The following is an 18,047-nucleotide window of genomic DNA, read 5'->3' as shown; positions in this document are numbered from 1 at the left end:
AAGCTCATAGACATGTGTATAATCAGGCCAGCCCAGCCCATAAAGGCTCCATCACCACAGAGGCAGAATAAGCAGGTGAGAGAAGCATATAATTTTCTCTCTCTCTCTCTCTCTATCACACACACACACACACACACACACACACACACTCCTCTAAAGGGAGAGGAATCTGGCCTTTGGATTGAATTTATCTTCCTGCCAGCTTACACAGAGAATCTATTTTGTTGAGAAGAGCAAACTACACAATCTGAGAAGAGGTGCCCTTCGTGCTCTGGAAATCAGATTTAGAAATGAAAATAATCCAGGCCAGTGCTGGTGGCAGTGAGGGAGAGCAGCTTGCCACGGAACAGCAGCCAGATGGGGCCCAGTGGGAAAAGCTGAAAACTGGTCACCCCGGCACTCAGAGATTTAATGGAGCATCCAAAGCCTACACACATCAAGGCCGTGCTTAAGCATCTGACATGAAGAAGGCCTGGTGCTCGTCCATGAACACGGAGCTCAAGGAGAATGCAGAATTCCCATCAAGCTTCTTGCCTCCTTCGATCACCAACTGTCTGCTCGAAACTCAAGATAGCTATCCCAACACCTGTCTGTCTGTCCATCCATCTAACTCTCGCTCTCATTTTTTTTTTCTTTCTGAAAAGTAATACTCTACCTCCCCAAAAGCTGAATTCAAAGGAAGTAGAAGAGAGCCCTTTCATTTTGCAAAGTAATTCCCAGGCTCTACTGAATCTGAGAACTGCTTATTGACTTGGGGAGCATTTAGAACCTGGAGCAGCAAAGTGAGAGCCATGTCTTTCAGAAGTAAGCTCAGGAGGCTAAAACAAAAAGCACCAAACACATTCCCAATAGGCTTCAGTGCTTCCAGCCACAGACTTACAAAGAGTGGGGGAAGATGAAGAGGATGGGAAGGGGGGTTGCTGTAACCGTTAATTTTTTTTTTTTTGAGAACAAATATGAAATGTGGCATTTGTTAAATCCAGGTGACATGTACCTGTCTTCTCTGGACTCCATGTATTTTAAATATTATATAATTACATTTTTTTAAGTAAGTGAACTTCAACCAAGAAAGCCAACCAGTGAGAATTCAAGAGAATAATGAATTGGCCCACCTTTCAAAGGTTTTGTAAATCTCGCCCATGTGAGGCATCTCACTTTAAGAAAAACAAGACATGTGAAAAATCCAGACCTAACAAAGGACATTGGTCAGGAGTTGTTTATTCACATTATGTGGGGCTCTTTCTTCTACGAACAAATCCACCACAGGTTAACCGCCATCACTGCGGTTAAAACAGGGTCTGATTTACAAAACACTCACTTGCAGCAAGGCTTTTCAGGAACGCAATGACCGTTCAAAGGTACATCCACAGGTCCTCTTGTGTCACCCAATCAGGTTTTCAGTTCTGGAACGGAAAGCACTTTGAAGCTGCACCAGAGGAACTGCTATCAAGCAAAATGGAGTCTGGTTTGGCCCCAAATGTTATGTGCCTAGTTGAGCCATCTGTTCGCTCTGTAACTCCATTTTCATGATTATTGAGTGTAAATACTGGTTCCTTCTCACATCTTTTCCAGGGATGCTGTGGAGCTGTGTGGTCCCAGCCAATATTTTTTAAGCAAAATGCTGAATGATATAACAAATGAGATGTCTGCATGGGAGCCCCAGTTCCTGACAGGGGCAGAGCTGTGCTCCAGGAAGCTGCAGTACCTTCCACACCATTCCCTGGGGTGACACAGGGAGGCGCTCGCAGCCTGGGTACACCCACTGTTAGCAGAGTTACCCTCAGCACGCAGCCCACACAAAAACCACTCGTAACTACACAACAGCCAAAAAGGAAATGTAACTTGAAGAGCATTTCCCTCTACAAACAACTGATCCTCTGGGACTTTCACTTCAAGCCGCTCAATTGTTCGAAGTAAATGAGGCTCACATTAAAGGCCAGCCAGTCACACATCAAGAAATTAAGCCTCCTCTCAGTAGGAGAAAATGGCCACTCCTGAGCCAGCCTCCTGCCTCTCACACACAGGCCTCTTGTACAAATGGCTTCATTTACTCACATCTGAGACACTCGATCCAGCCAAGCTTGGTCTCCCCTAAGCCCTGAAAGCTGAGATACACAAGCGGAGGGGTCAATATCTGAAACTCCAAGCAGCTGCCTCAGATCCTCTGCAGTGCCATAATTCAAAGACTCCAGCTTTGCCACGAGGTGGAGTCATCCTTTTCTTAGCCCTCTAATTCCTAACAAGCAATTCCCCACACCCCTAGCTTCAGCCTCTGGGCACAAAATACCAAAACCACAACCAAGACTAGGGCAAGGATAGGGAAGGTGAGGTCTGCAGCTCCTCCCACCTTGTAAGTCTGATAGACAATCAAAGAAAAACCAGGTAGGGCCACCAGGACCCCAAAACAAGTGGTCTTCTAATAAGAATTCCAAAGCCTCAGAGCCCTCTATGGAAAATGTCCTGCCTCCAATCCCCCAGGGAGAGAAATCTCAGGATCATTAGCAAGCACTCTGGCTGAGCTCAACTTTAGTGAAGGTGTATGGGGAGAGAGGTGATCTCTAAGGTAACCAGTTAATTGCCAATAAGGAATGATAATAATAAATTAGCAAATACTAATGTAAACTAACTCAGTTCTGCGGCAGTTGCATGGAGACAACAGAGGAACAGTTTATTCTGGAACACATCTTGCAACCCGATCCCCACTGGGAAACACACTGCCTCCCCTAGATGTGAATGGCCCAATAAGATACAATGTAGGCAATGGGTGGCCCTAGAATGTCTTCTAGTAGAAGTGGAGCCTTTGATTTTTAGAGAAAAGTGGAGTGCGTGCACCTGAAAAGATGTGGGTTGCACTGTTCCCATTGCTTCCTTCTGCTTCCTGAGGGTTACTTTTGACTCTTAGGGATAAGACTTAGGTAGTTCCAAAATGCTGTCATAACAAGCAAAGTAAAAGAAAAATAAAATTAAAAACGCTCACTTAACTGTTTGTTGGTTTGTTTTCATTGGAGGCAGTGTCATTTCCTTGCTATTCAAACCAGCCTCATCATACATACCAATTTCCTAGTGATTTCTGAAACTGACATCTGATAGGTTTGGGGCTGCTTTTCTATTTCCTTAACCCACCTTTTCACTCAAATCCCTGCAAATCTCTAGCTTTAAAACTCTGATTTAGGGACCAAAGCATGTTGAGCTGTTTCTTTCTTCCTATTTTTCTTCAAAGCCTAACTGATGTTTCAGTTTCATTATTTGCACTAAGATAACATGCATAGGGACTTCCTGTAAGATAACTGGAAGCATTCAGTTTGGTTTGCCACATACATTGCTAGTCTGCAAACTCTTCTGCCACTCAGTTCCACAGCAGAGCACACACAGCCTTAGAATGTCTCATACTGAAGATGCCACAGTTTGCTAGCAAAAGGTAGAAAAATAGAGAGAACTCAAGATTGAGTTTGAAACCAAAATCTAAATCCTAAATCTAAAATCTAAATCTAAATCTAAAATTCGGGACGTTTTGACCACTATGATTCCCTCAGAGTATCAGCTCAGAATCATTCAACATTAGAAAACTAAAATTTTAAAATGCCTCACCAAAGAGACTGGGTGTCTAAGCCATTTGACCTCTCGTGAAAGCTGGAAGAGGTCCCACCCACGTCTCCAATAGCAGTAGAAGAAATGAATTTCATCTTACTCCAGCAATGATCACAGCCTGGATGACAAAAAGGGTAAAACAGAGATGCTGATGTACAAATAACACTTTCCAGCATCCAGGGGGGCCCACTAGGCATGCCTCAATTTCATGAGATTGGAAGAAAAAGTATTTGCCATAATAAGGAGACTCTAAAAATGTTGGAATATTTTTAGAAAAATCTTAGCAAACTGGAAAACCTATTATTATTCTCTCTTCTCCATTCCCCTTCCTTTTCAATCTCTTTTTCCCTCTTTTCACTCTCCTCCCACCACACATACATTCACTCATGCATATACTAAATCTATGGACTAAATATACCAGGATGCCAAGAAATGCAACTCTCACCCTTCAATTTAAAATATTTAAGGGATACCTGACTTCACTAATTCTACAGAAGTCTTCTATAAACAGCAAAGACATCCTCCACTTTTCCTCTCCAAATCTGTGTACAAAACCACAAAATCCACATAGCCAATTTCCGGACCAACATCAGAAGACCTGCAAATAATGATATGTTATTCTAGGCATGACAGTCTCTGTGATACTAAAGGCTGAGTTCCAATTCCCTAGACTCCTTTCCCTTTACCTTACCTACTTAACTGCATCGAATATCACACTCCCTTTGGTTTCTAGGGCCAACAATATTCAGATGTGGCTAGGTTTGCACACTGATGCAGAAGAGACCTACACTTTTGCAAGCAGCACCAAACCTTAGGAGCTAAACAGTTGAGGCTACATATAAATGATAGCAGGTTTGCCAAGAAAGAAGCAGAAGGGGAGCACTACGACGTCTACAAAGTAACATGTGGTTAGAAACTCTCACTAGCCATCAGGGAGATTCAAATTAAAACCACATTAAGAGGGGCGCCTGGGTGGCTCAGTGGGTTAAGCCGCTGCCTTCGGCTCGGGTCATGATCTCGGAGTCCTGGGATCGAGTCCCGCATGGGGCTCTCTGCTCAGCAGGGAGTCTGCTTCCCTCTCTCTCTCTCTCTCTCTGCCTGCCTCTCCATCTACTTGTGATCTCTCTCTGTCAAATAAATAAATAAAATCTTTAAAAAAAAAAAAAAAAAAAAAAAAACCACATTAAGATACCACCTTATACCACTTAGAATGGCCAAAATTAGCAAGACAGGAAACAACATGTGTTGGAGGGGATGTGGAGAAAGGGGAACCCTCTTACATTGTTGGTGGGAATGCAAGTTGGTGCTGCCACTTTGGAGAACAGTGTGGAGATTCCTCAAGAAATTAAAAATAGAGCTTCCCTATGACCCTGCAATGGCACTAGTAGGTATTTACCCCAAAATACAGATATAGTGAAAAGAAGGGTCATCTGTACCCCAATGTTTATAGCAGCAATGGCCACGGTCACCAAACTGTAGAAAGAACCAAGATGCCCTTCAATGGACAAATGGATAAGGAAGATGTGGTCCATAAACACTATGGAGTATTACGCCTCCATCAGAAAGGATGAATACCCAACTTTTGTAGCAACATGGACAGGACTGGAAGAGATTATGCTGAGTGAAATGAATCAGGCAGAGAAAGTCAATTATCATATGGTTTCACTGATTTGTGGAGCATAACAAATAGCATGGAGGACAAGGGGAGTTAGAGAGGAGAAGGGAGTTGAGGGAAATTAGAAGGGGAGGTGAACCATGAGAGACTATGGAATCTGAAAAACAATCTGAGTGTTTTAAAGGGGTGGGGGGTGGGAGGTTGGGGGAACCAGGTGGTGGTTATTGGAGAGGGCACGGATTGCATGGAGCACTGGGTGTGGTGCAAAAACTATGAATAAAATTTATTTATTTAGAAATAAAAAATTTAAAAAAAAGAAACTCTCTTATATTACTTGCAGGGAAATCATTGGGTGATCTTAGCTCCCCAACCAGACTGAACTCTCTGTGGGCTGCTGCTGCATCTCATATTTATTTGGGATCCCCATGGTACCTGCCACACAGCTGAGCACATTGGATTCTCTAATAATGCCTACTGATATCTAATGCCATGGTGATAAGGTATGATGGAGTGCTTCAAGGGAAGAAGTTCCCCACTCCTTTATGGAGCCACTGTAAAGCCCTGTAACTGACTCTGCAGATAAGGGAGGGAGTGGGTTTGTCACAATGTAGCCCAGCAGAGAAACCTAATGTGCAGTGCTTTGGTCTCAATCTGGAGAGTAATAATGTAACATATGCTCAGAAAAGAAAAGTTATCCTGAATTGAATTGACCTGTTTACTTGTCTGCCTCCTTGTAAACTCCCTAGGGTCAAGGATCAAGTGTTTTATTTTTGGATCCTGGGCAAGTAGTGCAGTATCTAGCACATTCTAAATGTGCGACAAATGCTATTGGGGTTAATGAACAGATAAAAGAATGGTTTGATGAAATAATGTAAAGAAAAATGTAAGTAACATAAGATTTAATACAGGAGTCTCCATAGAATCTCATTTTTATCACATCATAGCACTTACCACTCTGTTATAACTTCTTAATAAATGGTGGTTTATTGGATGGATTAATTAATTAATAGGAAAATATAAAGAGAAGGTAGGAAATATATCAGGATATTACTATCCTAGGAATGGAGAATATCCTATTGAATGCAACAGCAGCATAAATCATTCCTGCAAATCACCTATTTGCTTGTCTCCCCTGTTAGGATGTATATTTCTTGAGAGGACAGAAGATCTTTTTTATTTCTGTAACACCAAAGCCTAGAGCAGAAAAAAAGTAGACCTTCAATGAATATTAGCTGAAGGTATGAATCAACCATTCTTGCTCTTCTATAGATTTCACTGTACCTAAGTATTCTACCTAGTCCTCATTCAGGGACTTCTGATATGGAAAGAAAAGGAGAAGTGTCATTTTCCCCATGTATAACTTTGTGACAGATGCAGGTTAAAATGAGCTCCTCTTTCTGAATGGGTTTCTCAGTTGAACTCTACAGGACTGCATATTAGAAATACATACTTGGTCTCACTGTGTCTAGGACACATTGCCTTGGCCCTTGACTAGCCCTAGACACTACATATCTCTGTGATTTTGTTAAATAAGGAGAGCATGTGGCTTTGTGAGTTGGGGAGAAGATCAGAATTCAGACTTTCAATGGCTTTTCTAAATAATTGAAGCAATATTTTATTTCATTCTGCCTATAGGAGAATCAAAAAGAACACCAAGATCTTTGGTAAACCATGAAGACACACACACTCATATGTCTCTTGCCCACTGTAAGTATCTCATAAGCACTGGGGCTCACATTTCTCTAGTGCCTTGAATTGATCACAGAAATAATCACCACGTCCTCAGATGATGATTATTTTGTCTATCTCCAAAAACAAGAGCAGTCAGCACCTGAACCCACAACGTTGCCATCTTCTACCTCCATTATTTAATATCCAATATGAATACTGGATGAATACCTATACAAAACCAACTTAAATTCCTCTTTAGTTACAGTGTCTATGGGGTCACACTCAGGTGTGCAGGCCATTATAAATGATTCTCCAATTATTGTCTAGTGAGGAGATCTATGATTCAGGGAACACGTATGTGTCATACCCTTTACATTACACAATGCCATACTATTTCTTGGACCGACCTTGCATGGTAGATGTGCCCATTTTGTAGATGAGGAAACAGAGACTCAGAAGGATTCCATACTAAGAGATGTTCCCCAGATTCAAAATCATGGTCTACTTGATTCCACCACATAGCACTACCTCTTCTTTTCCGTGGCTAAACTCTTAGTAGTCCACAAGTAGTCCTCCAAAAAGTCTATGATCTAGTTCCTAGTAATATATACTGATGTCCATAATTGTAACAGTGCCTCTGTGGCATGATACTGGATTTTCAATAAATCCTTATATATAGATTAATAGATTGAAAATACTGGTGCTTTTGTTGCTGGCTGAAGATCACCAGTTTCTCATTAAAAGCACTGTTGTTTGGTCCAATTACTTCTGGTGAGAATGATTTTTCAGGAAACTAGGAAAAGCAATTGATTCAATTGCCCTCTGAAATTGATACAAATACTATGAGACCATTTTATATGCATGGTAGCCTAGGTAGGTCAGGCTGAATTATTTCCAAGGCAGGAAGGTGGCACTGAAATAGCACTTGCCAGAAAGTTATAGAGCCCTGTGATCTAGTCTCTCCTCTCTTTCTTTCTCTGCCTCTGCACTTCCCTCTTCCTCTCCCTCCCTACCCCACTCCTCTCTCTGTGTGTCTCTCCATGTCCTGCTCTGTGAGTCTGAACAACTCCCTTACCATCTCTGGACTCTGTTTCATCTACTGAAGGGTAATCTATCAAGATAACTGTTGCAAGGCTCAAAGGAGACAATGATTGGGCACGTGCTTCAAAACCTGTGGAAGTGCCTTTCAAATCTACAGTATTCCTTTCATTAGTGGCCTGGAAGAGGGCATATGCCTCCCAGTGCATCAAATTTCCAACCAAAGAGGAACTTAAGCAATTCATGGAACATGAAACCAATTTAAGAACTGTTACTTATAGCATTCCACCCACCCACCCACCATCATCCATGTTATCACCCTACTACCCTGAAATTGTTCAAGAGCCAGCAAACATCAGATCACACAGTGTTAAAAAAAAAAAAAAGCTTCCATTTGAAAACCTTCATACCTGGTAAAGGGAAACAGAGCCAACTCAGATCATAGTTAATTTCTGAAATGTTTGTTATTAGTGACAGTTTCCACCTCGTTTGTCAAACATCACCAAACCAAAAGAACTACCAAGAAATGGCAACGTGGTTTTTTAAATTTTTTTGTTTGCATCCCTTTAACCAGCCCACCTATATTCTTGGGAAAGCACATATATGGCCAAAGAAAAAGCAAAAGGGGGCTTCAGGAAGCTGAATCACTCTTGCACTGGAGAACTGGCCCCTGAGCATTCTAGGGTTCACCCATCTTTAACACTGCTTGTCGATCCACTCTTTCTCAGCCACTTTAACTGGAACACTGGTACTGCTGGCTGGCAAGCATACCGCATTTGCAACAGGTGGAGCAAATTAATATTATGCCAGAACACCATACAGAGACTTCCAAAGTACATACCCCTTGAGCTCCCACCCTTAACATCCACCCCTACAAAGACCCAATATTTTGGGCTATCCTTTGCCCCAAGAGACCCTGCTGGCAAACATTGACTACAGAAATGGGCTTAGGCAAAGAAGTCCTCCCCACCCCTGCAGGGGAATTCTGCAGCCTAGAGGCCTAAGTGGGTCTGGGGGAGCAACATGGGAAAGAGAGCCAGCCGGGAGGACCTCTTAGAACCCCTTAGCTGCACTCACCTCAGGCAGAGGCACACCGTTGATGATCAAGTCTGGCTGCTGGGGGCCCTGGCTGTTGAAAGAGTGATGGTAGATGTGGTTGGCACTGGTATTGCGGGTATTCTGGTTTTCCACATTCAGGAAAGTGCTCTCTGAGCGGCGGCAGCCCAGGGGCAGTGTCTGCTGGTGGTAGTCGAAATAGTTGAGGGAGGAAGTCAGGGAGGAGCAACTGACAACATTCATCTTGTCTGTCTCCTCCACATCCCGGGGTACCAGACGGATGTCATTCTTACTGATTTTTTTCTTCTTGCTTGATTTCTTTTGATGCCCATAGGAGTACTCGGCGATTCTACGTGACACACACACACACAAAAAAAAAAAAAAAAAAAGCAACATGTATTGCTAATGCTCTCCCAAACCATGCATTGGTTAATAAATATTAAGCACCCCAGAGGGTTGCACCCCTTCTCTGCTCCAGCTTCTTATTCTGGTGCATTACATCATCAGGTTTCTCCTGTGCTTTGTACATGTGAAAACAAGCTAAGGGCCATACAGTTTTCATATAAAACATACAAACCTCCCATTCCTCCACCCCCCCAAAAATGTTTCTATACTCTGGATGTGCAATTTTTCATTGCCAGTGGCTACTTAGCAAGAGTGGGGAGGACAGGGAAAGTTGAGCCTATGGGAGAGAAAGCATGAAAATGGTCAAGTCTGGAGCTCCCCTGGAACCCAAAGGAACCTCTGGGTGAAATAAGAAGCAAGTATTAATTTAAAAGAAGGGGAGACAGAGGAATTAAAAAATAATCTCCTTTCCAGTTCCTCCAGGCATTTGCCTATGTAGCGAACACTCCCAGTCAGATACCTCTTTGACCTGATCAGTTTTGCAGTGGGGTAAATCAAACCCCACCCTTTGATATACCCTCAGCTTCCCTCCTCCACACCCTCCTTCCCCCTGCCTTACCCCTGCTCCCTTCTACTCCCCACCCTACCCCCTCCTCTCCTAGAGAAAGTGGAGAGCCAAACCCATTTGAATGAGGGGAAGTGCTTTTTACCTCTTTCCCCTCAGGCTCACTTTCTCCTCTGCCTTTTTGTCTTGCTCCTTGCTAATGGGAGAAACTGAGATGCAATGCTGACACTTGCTGTTTTGTCCTTTTATAAAACAGCCGAGGAGACAAGTGATGGTTAAACAATTACTGCAAAGGAATTTAAAGGTTAGTGCATTCAGCATCCTTCTCCTTTCAGGTGCACCTACGAGCAGCTGTGCTGCAACTGGAACATAAAGAGCTCAATTTAATTAACACTGACACAGACCCAGCAACGTGCACCGAAGACACCAAGCATTAAGAGACTTGTCAAAAGAAATACACTGAATTGTAGCTAGATTCTAAAAGTCCTTTGCACATAATGATTCACCTTATTGTTTGAAAATTCACTTTCTGGTCAATAATCAGCAAAACAATAGGGTTAATAAATAATACAGATTGATCTTTACAAGGGAAAGACTGTGACTGTCTTCCTGCTCAACAAAGCTAATTGTCTGAATACAAAAAGGGAGCCGAATTCAGCAGCAATTGCAGATCACCTCACAAGTCTCATAAATGAATGCACTTGAGGAAGAGGCTCAGGAGGGGCTGAGAAAAGAAAACCTCTTGTCTAATACAGGGAAAGACAGGCTTTCTAAAAGGTCTAAGCGTACAGGGAGATTGCATATTTCCCGAGGCAAATTCTTACTCTATTCCAGGGATGTTCCTAGGGCTGAGCAGTTACATTCCCCTTGCCCTTTCGCAGTGTTCAGGCATACTTGCAGCTGATGCTACTGGAGTTTAAGAGCAGATAAAATCCCAAAGACCCCAGGACTAGGGTTTATTTTCTTCTCTAATCTGTTTATAGAATTAATGGGAAGTTTTAATGACTTTGTTTACCCATGATGGATAAGTTTGGCAATGCCCCGTCCAATTACTTGGCTGAGGCATTCACTGAGCAGCCCTTTCTGTGTTGACCAATTATTTAATTAAACTGTACTTCATTAATCCCAAACCATCATGGGGAACAGAGCTCTTTACAAAATACACATGTGAGTGAAGTTGGAGAGCACTGAGATTTCTTTTCTTTTTTTTTTTTTTTAATTTCAAATGCTCTCTTCCCTGTTTAATGATCTCCCTGGCAAGCTCTCAGAAAGAGCTCTCACTTCTAGTCATATATCACCAAGAAGTGGCAAAGCCTTCACTATCTTTATTTCAAGATGATTTCTTTTTCATCAAGAAAAGGGTCTTATATATTTACTTTACACTACGGAAATGGCTTAAAAAGAGTCCACTCTATCATTATCTCCATATAAATAAAATTTTACAGACCCCTCATTTTTTCTCCTATAAAAATCGCCACTGGCAGTCACAGGTTTCAAAAGTAAGAGCAATATTAATTTCCATTTCTCCCATCTGAAATGACTCAGAGCTGAAGGAAAGAAAAGTCACGGCCATTTCACTAGTAACAGGATTAAAGCATTTATGAGGCATTGCAGCTGCTCTTTTATGGCACCTGATTGATATTCATGTGTGGTTAGCATTTGTCTACTAACTTGTGTAACGCAGAGAATAGTAAAAGGGAAACAATAATTGCATGGCTGTTACATATTCAGGGGGCTCTGATTCACAGAAGTGTGCATTTCAGATGGTGTCAAATACAAACTGGACCTACAGGAACATATTTTGACTGATTAACATGCAAGCACAGATGGCACAAAAGACACACTGGATGTGTAGGTGTGTTGAAAGCACACACCACACACACCTTGGTTTGAAACAGCAGCATCATTCAATTTCAGCAAACTAAAGAAACAACTTCTTTTTTTTTTTTCAACTGTTTCGATGAGACACTGCTGGAAAAAATTACATGTATTTATCCTAACTTGGACTCCAGAAATACTTATTCTTATTTGTTCTGGCCAATTGTAAGGAAGGGCTTCAACAAGACCCTCTAATGTGTTTATCAGGATTTTTTTTTAAATACTACTTGTCATTTCCAGTTTTTGCGTTTCTATTCTCATCCCGCCACTCCTCCCCACATACACATGCACCCTGCATATACTCCAGGAGAAACTGTAACACAATAGCCCATAGTGACATCCACTGGTAGGGACCAGATCTTAATGCCACAGCTGAATCCCACATTACAGAAAAACACCATCAGCTCCAGAAGATTGCTATTTTTACTGCAACATCTGGGAGGCGAAGTCCTATCCCTCATTGAGATGTTTGGTCTCTACCTCATCAATCAACCAGATATGTGAAAATATGAATGACCGGTAGAATTTCACCTTACATAACCAGATGTTTGGGTAATGGATGAAAACAAGCCAAGAACACACTTAAAAGAAAAAATACTAATCACCTGCTTTCCCACACATTCCTGTTTTCTCTTCCCTCAACTCTGTTTCCTACCTTAGACACCCACTCACAGGCTCTCTTCAGTTTATTTACAAGAGTGGGCGAGTACCAGCACTCCCTCTCCTTTCAGTATCTGTCCCCAAAGCACTGTGTCCCTGAAATCAAGTTGTGGGACTTGGGTGTTGGTGGTTCTGCTGAAAATTGACTCTCTCTCTCTCTCTTTCATTTTTTTCCTGCCATAACTTCATGGAGACAGCTGCACAAATTTTAAAATGATAATTGCTTTCCTGCTCATCATCATTGTGTGACAGAATCCACCACTCAAACAGTGAATGACTGTCTTCCAGCAAATTGTCAGATCAAAAGAATTGATCAACTTGGACTGCCACAAACTTTCCCCCCTTCAAAAACAAGCGCAGTGTGTACACAGCATGCATTTAAATAGGAAACAAAAGCAATGGGATTTTCACACAGAGACACAGATACAATTTATTCACCCAAAACAAAGGAAAGATAAAAAGTTGGCTCTACCTGCAGTTGTAGGTCCGGATCTCTTTGTTGTCTCGCTTGCACTTGATTGCCACAAAGATCATAGTGACAAAGAGGATGCCGGCAATGGAGCCCAGGGCGATAATGAAAATCAGGGACAAGTTCACCGAGCCCATTGACTCTTGGGCGTCAAGAGCAGGGGACAGGTAGATTAGGACTAGTGCAGAGGCAGAGAGAGACGTCTTGCCGTGGTCGTGGGCCACCACAATAAGCTCATAAGAAGCCTTTGAGCTCTCGCCAAAGGTGCGAGTGGTTCTGACTTCGCCATTGACCTGATCTATTTCAAAAAAGCCCCGGTCACCCTCGGTCATGTCGTAGGTGACCCGGCCATTCTCACCCTCGTCGTAGTCATCCGCTTTCACCACGGTCACCAGATAGCCTATGCCAGAGTTGCGGGGGATGTAGACTTCCGCAGTGCCATTGATCAAGGGTGGGGCCGTAATGACCGGGGTATTATCATTGACGTCGAGGATGATGACCCGAACTGTGGCGTTGCTCTGCAGCGAAGGCAGGCCGCCATCCTTGGCCAGGACCTTGAATTCGAATGCCTTGGTCTGCTCGTGGTTGAAGGATCGAAGCGCGTAGATGTCACCCGAGTTGGGGTTGATGGAGACATAGGTGAAGACAGGCATGTCCCGCACCTGCGACGGCACAATCTGGTAGGAGACACTGCCATTGAGACCCAGGTCGGGGTCTCGGGCGGACACGGAAAGCAGGTAGGCGCCAGGTGTGTTGTTCTCCTGCACAATGACCTGGTAGTAAGGCTTGGAAAAGTGCGGGTGGTTGTCATTCTCATCCGTTATGCGAACTGTAAAGGATTTGGCACTCTGCAGCATGGGCACACCGCCATCGCGCGCCTGGATCGTGAGGTTGTACTGGTCATGCTGCTCGCGGTCCAACCGTCCGTCCACTAGGATAGTGGAGAAGCTCTCATACTCCTGCAGCCGAAAGGGCACGTTGCCCAGCAAACGGCATTGCACGCGCCCATTAAGGCCAGAGTCCCGATCAGACACCCGCACCAGTGCAATCACGTAGCCCGGGGGGGCGCTCTCGCTTACCTCCACCAGCTCACTGTTAACTGACAGCAAGTTGATGACCGGCGGGTTGTCATTGGTATCGAGAACGCTGACGGTCACCTTGCAGTGTGCTGGGATGGAGTTGGGCCCCAGGTCCTTGGCCTGCACGTCCAGTTCGTACACGTGCCCCTCTTCGTAGTCTAGGGCACCGGTGACTGTGACCAGGCCACTGTGTGGGTCAATCTGAAAGAGCTCACGTGTGCGGTCGTTGACATAGCCATAGAAGGAGTAGACCACCTGGCCATTGGTGCCTTCGTCTGGGTCGCTGGCATTGAGGCGGATGACAGGTGTATTGGGAGGTGAGTTTTCTGGCACGCTCACTGCATAGGTGGACTCGCCAAACACTGGGTTGTTGTCATTGGAATCGGTCACTTTGATGCTGAGGCCAACAGTGCCCAGATGCGGTGGGTCGCCGCCGTCGAGTGCAGTGATGCGAAAGCTGTAATGCGACTGTGTCTCGCGATCCAGACTTTTCTCCACCACAAGTTCCGCAAACCGTGAGCCATCGCCGCGCGTCTTGATCTCCAGGCCAAACAGCTCATTAGGCGTGAGCTCGTATGTCTGCACGCCGAAGCTGCCTGAGTCTGGGTCATAGGCGCTGTCCAGTGGGATGCGCGTGCCGGGACTAGCTGCCTCGGAGATCTCCAGTTCGATCTGTGCCGCTGGGAAGCTGGGCGCATTGTCGTTCAGGTCCTTGATCTCCACCTTAATCACGCATATCTCCATTGAGCTGGACATGACCTCCAGCGAGATGATGCACTTGGGGCTCTGGCGGCACAGCAGGTCGCGGTCGATCTTCTGCTTGGTGACAAGCAGGCCCGAACTGGGATTAATGTCTACCAGGTGCGGAGCTGAGTTGGACACCACACGGAAGGCAGAGGCCTGCCGTGGATCCAGGGCAAAGCCCGCCTCGCGCGCATCCTTGGCCACGTTGGCAATCACCGTCCCGGCGCGCTGCTCCTCTTCTACCGAGTATTTGAGGTTAATGAGGGCAGCTGCCTGCGTCCACAGTACCGCCAACAGCAGCAGCACCGGCAGCAGGAGCGACTCCATGGCTGCGCGGGGCTCTGCCTGGCCTCGCCTCTCCACACCCCTCCGAGGCCGACGCCGCCGGCGCTCCAGCTTCCCGCTGACTCGGGCCGCCTGTTGCGCGCGCCCCGGGGCCCCGGAGGCCGCGGGAGGAGTCCCCCCCAGGGCGGCCCGGCGGCGCAGGGAAGGCACCCGCGCCGGCTCCAATGCTGAGGTTGCAGCAGACTCGGAGGAGGTTGGCGGGGGGGCCGGGGGTTCCGGGGGGCCAAGGAAGCGCCGCGCGGCCCCGAGCCCCCTCCCTCCAGCCCGGCTACTCAGTTTTCCCCCTTCAAAGTTAGCCAGGCGCGACTGGCCGCAGCGGCGCAGGACTGCGGATTGGACGCCGTCTGAGCTGCCTGGTCGACGGAAGGCTGAGTCTGGACCGCACCTGGGGCGAAGACCCGGAGGGCCGTGGGGGTGCAGCCTCTCAGGCACTGCTCGGCCCGCCGCAGCGCGCCAGTACTGGGGCTGGCGAACGCCTTGTCTGTGCACCTGGCATGCGCAAGGACCTCCCCCCAGCTCTCCTGGCTCACTGCGGAGAGAGAACCCGCCTGGATCGCGCCCTCCGAGGTCCGGGGGGGCCACGCTGGCCTTTTCAAGGTCTGTTGGGGAGAAATGATGATCAAAGGTGGGACTCTGAGTTGCTGTCAAACGCCGCAGGCTCCCGGGTATCCAGCTGAGCCGGATGGCTGCCGGTGGCCAGCGGAGGAAGGGGGAGGGGAGACAGGGAGGCTGCTGAGACAAGAGCGTGCTCCCTCGCGCCAAGGTTGGCTTCCGAAGGCTTGGGGGATGCGTCTGCCCAGGATTGGAGGTGGGCGCGGAGTCCCCTCCACAGAGCAGCTGGACTGCGGGTGTTTGCGTCTTGGAAATCAAAGTTACCAACGCAGCCCAAGCCTCCACGTCAAGTTTGCGAAAACGGGGCGATGGCGATTTATCAAAGTCCAGTTCTTTCCAATGGCCCGGGGTGGGGGGAGGGGAATGGGGAAGAGGGGAGGGAAAGCGACAACAGTACCAGCCAGGAAAGGCGGGGCCGCTGCCGCGGGTACCCAGGGCTTCACCTCCTCCCTTGGTCTAGGCTGGGATGTCGCTCTGAGGGCCGCCGCTGCCGTGCCGCCGCCGCCGCCGCGGGAAGAAATGCTCCTAGCTCAGTCGAATGTCGCTAAGGTCCTCCTCAGCAGCTGCCACGGTCGACAGTCATGTCGCCGCCAAAGTTTACTTGCTGGAGCGTCCTGATTCCATCCTCCCAGCAAGGCACTGGCCGCGCTGCGTTTGGGCTCCCTCCCTCCCGGACGCTCTTGCACTCGGGAGGTCTGTCTTGCTCGCTTTCTGTCAGGCTGTGTGTGAATGTGTGAGAGAGGAAGAGTGAGTGTGTGGTGCGGGGAGTGTGAGTGTGGAGTGTGAGCGTGCAGGGGTGGGAGGTTTCGAATCTGCGATGAATGCGCTCAGCCGGAATGCCGCCGAGCGCAACGCGCCAAGGGCCTGCACCAGGCTACGGACGCGAGTGCCACTGCCCTCTGGGCAAGTCCGGCATGGTGTGCTGGAGCTGTGCTGCCGTCGGCGCTCGCTGGTCTGTCTCCCCCTGAGCCCTCCACCGCCGCTATTGCTGCTGCTGCTCCTCCCGATGCCGCAAACTACTGGCGGTGGAGTCTAGAGAGAGCCGGAGAGAGCCGGAGCAGCCGAGCCCGGCTACGCCAGGCGCTGGCCAATCAGCGCGCCGCGAGCGGGCTCTGGGCTTGGGGCGGGGCCAAGGCGCGGGGGCGGGGCGGGGCGGGGCCAGCCGGAAACTTACACACTGGCGAGACCGTGTGGTACCCCGGCCAGTGGAGCCAGGGCGGGAGCGTGAGGAGGCCTGGCGGGCAGGGCAGGCGCGGGCAAGAGGACTCGGTGGAGTGGAGAGGGAGTGTGCTGGCGATGAGGCTGAGCATCCACGGGAACTGCGCGCCTCTCATGTTTGTAGATTGCAGAAAAGATGAGGATGTGATTCTCTCGATGTGTTCATCACATATTCATATTCATATTCTTTCTCTTCACCACCCCTCCCTCTTTGTCTCTTCACCCTGGGTTTTGTCTGTCAGCTTCTCTACCTTCCTCTCCTCTCCTTCTCGGGTACTGGAAGGAAAAAGGAAAGGAGAAAGCGCCCCCGAGGTGGTCATTCGTCCAGCTCTTGGCCAGTGAGTCTTCACCTCAGCTGAGAACCGCGGCAGCCATCCTCCCGGACAGTCACCTCCATCCCTCCTTCTCCGGCGAACGCTGCACTTATTCTCTCAGAGCAGGGCCTTTGGCCCGGTTCAGTTCGCTCTTATCTGTTCCTTCTTGGTCAGATGGGGTCCGTGTCGCAGGGATTGAACCGCGGAGAGGGCTGGACAAATTGCGTAGCCCCTCACCCCACCCTGTTGGAGAATTTAGCTCCCTATAAATAAACTGTTCGCTGGAGAAGAGCGGGTGGAGCGGACGCCGCGGTGCCGCGCCATGCTGGGTGAGCCCCCAGCCCTGCGGGAGCTTCGAGGCAGGCGCGCAGTCCCCGTTGGTGGCCGGCAGCTGGAGCTGGCGCCCTTGTGTGAGGCACCCTAGCCTTCCCGCGGGGTCTCAGTCTCAGGGTACTGCCAGCTCCTCTCAGGGGGTGGTGGCGACAGCTGCGGCCTCTGCCAGTGCTGGGAAGCGGGAGGCCGGCGTGGCTGGGGCTGACATCAAATTCAGCTTGCCTCCGGACTAAGGCTCCCTGAGGACAGAGGGGGAGTCCTCCCTGCTCTGTTCTGTGGCTCTTAATTAAGGTCACCAGCAGGAAGAATCAAAAACACCCCGCTGAACAAGTTGGGTATTTGGTGTTTTTTTTTTTGTTTTTTTTTTTAATCGTAGATCGGGGATGGCGGGGACCGGCTCCTGAATTCACAATACTTGGAAGAGTAAACCTACCTTCTGAGTGAGTCGTCTCGGATATTTGGGAGTCTTGGTTGAGCAAACTCATAATTAGCCACAGCGACATTGGTCCAAGCTTGT

The 18,047-nt window shown here is 47.5% G+C and overlaps 2 protein-coding genes across 6 annotated transcripts in view; one reads left to right on the top strand and one right to left on the bottom strand.

Moving 5' to 3' along the window:
* The window catches only part of PCDH19 (protocadherin 19), a 116,726-nt gene extending 101,469 nt beyond the window's left edge, over positions 1 to 15,257 (bottom strand). For 3 of the 4 annotated variants that reach the window (XR_004385483.1, XM_032881792.1, XM_032881793.1), the window contains exons 1-2: positions 12,889 to 15,257; positions 8,990 to 9,317 (exon numbers count right to left, since the gene is read on the bottom strand). Coding sequence is in view for 3 of the 4 variants with exons in the window: in XM_032881792.1 (XP_032737683.1) it covers positions 8,990 to 9,317; positions 12,889 to 15,035 (2,475 nt within the window). In the remaining variant the exon portion in view is untranslated. Of the gene's footprint in view, positions 1 to 8,989; positions 9,318 to 10,023; positions 10,165 to 12,888 lie in introns of all 4 variants that reach the window. The other variant, XM_032881794.1, reaches the window with a different exon arrangement.
* A 299-nt stretch (positions 15,258 to 15,556) lies between these two features.
* Positions 15,557 to 18,047, top strand: part of TNMD (tenomodulin) — a 156,723-nt gene continuing 154,232 nt past the window's right edge. For both annotated transcript variants that reach the window (XM_032881790.1, XM_032881791.1), the window contains exon 1: positions 15,557 to 15,650. The gene's annotated coding sequence lies outside the window, so the exon portion shown is untranslated. The remainder of the gene's footprint in view (positions 15,651 to 18,047) is intronic.

This window comes from Lontra canadensis, unplaced genomic scaffold (genome assembly GCF_010015895.1).
Source record: "Lontra canadensis isolate GAN:19392208 unplaced genomic scaffold, GSC_riverotter_1.0 scaffold77, whole genome shotgun sequence".
NCBI classification, from domain to species: domain Eukaryota; kingdom Metazoa; phylum Chordata; class Mammalia; order Carnivora; family Mustelidae; genus Lontra; species Lontra canadensis.
This window is presented reverse-complemented; position numbering and strand designations above follow the sequence as displayed.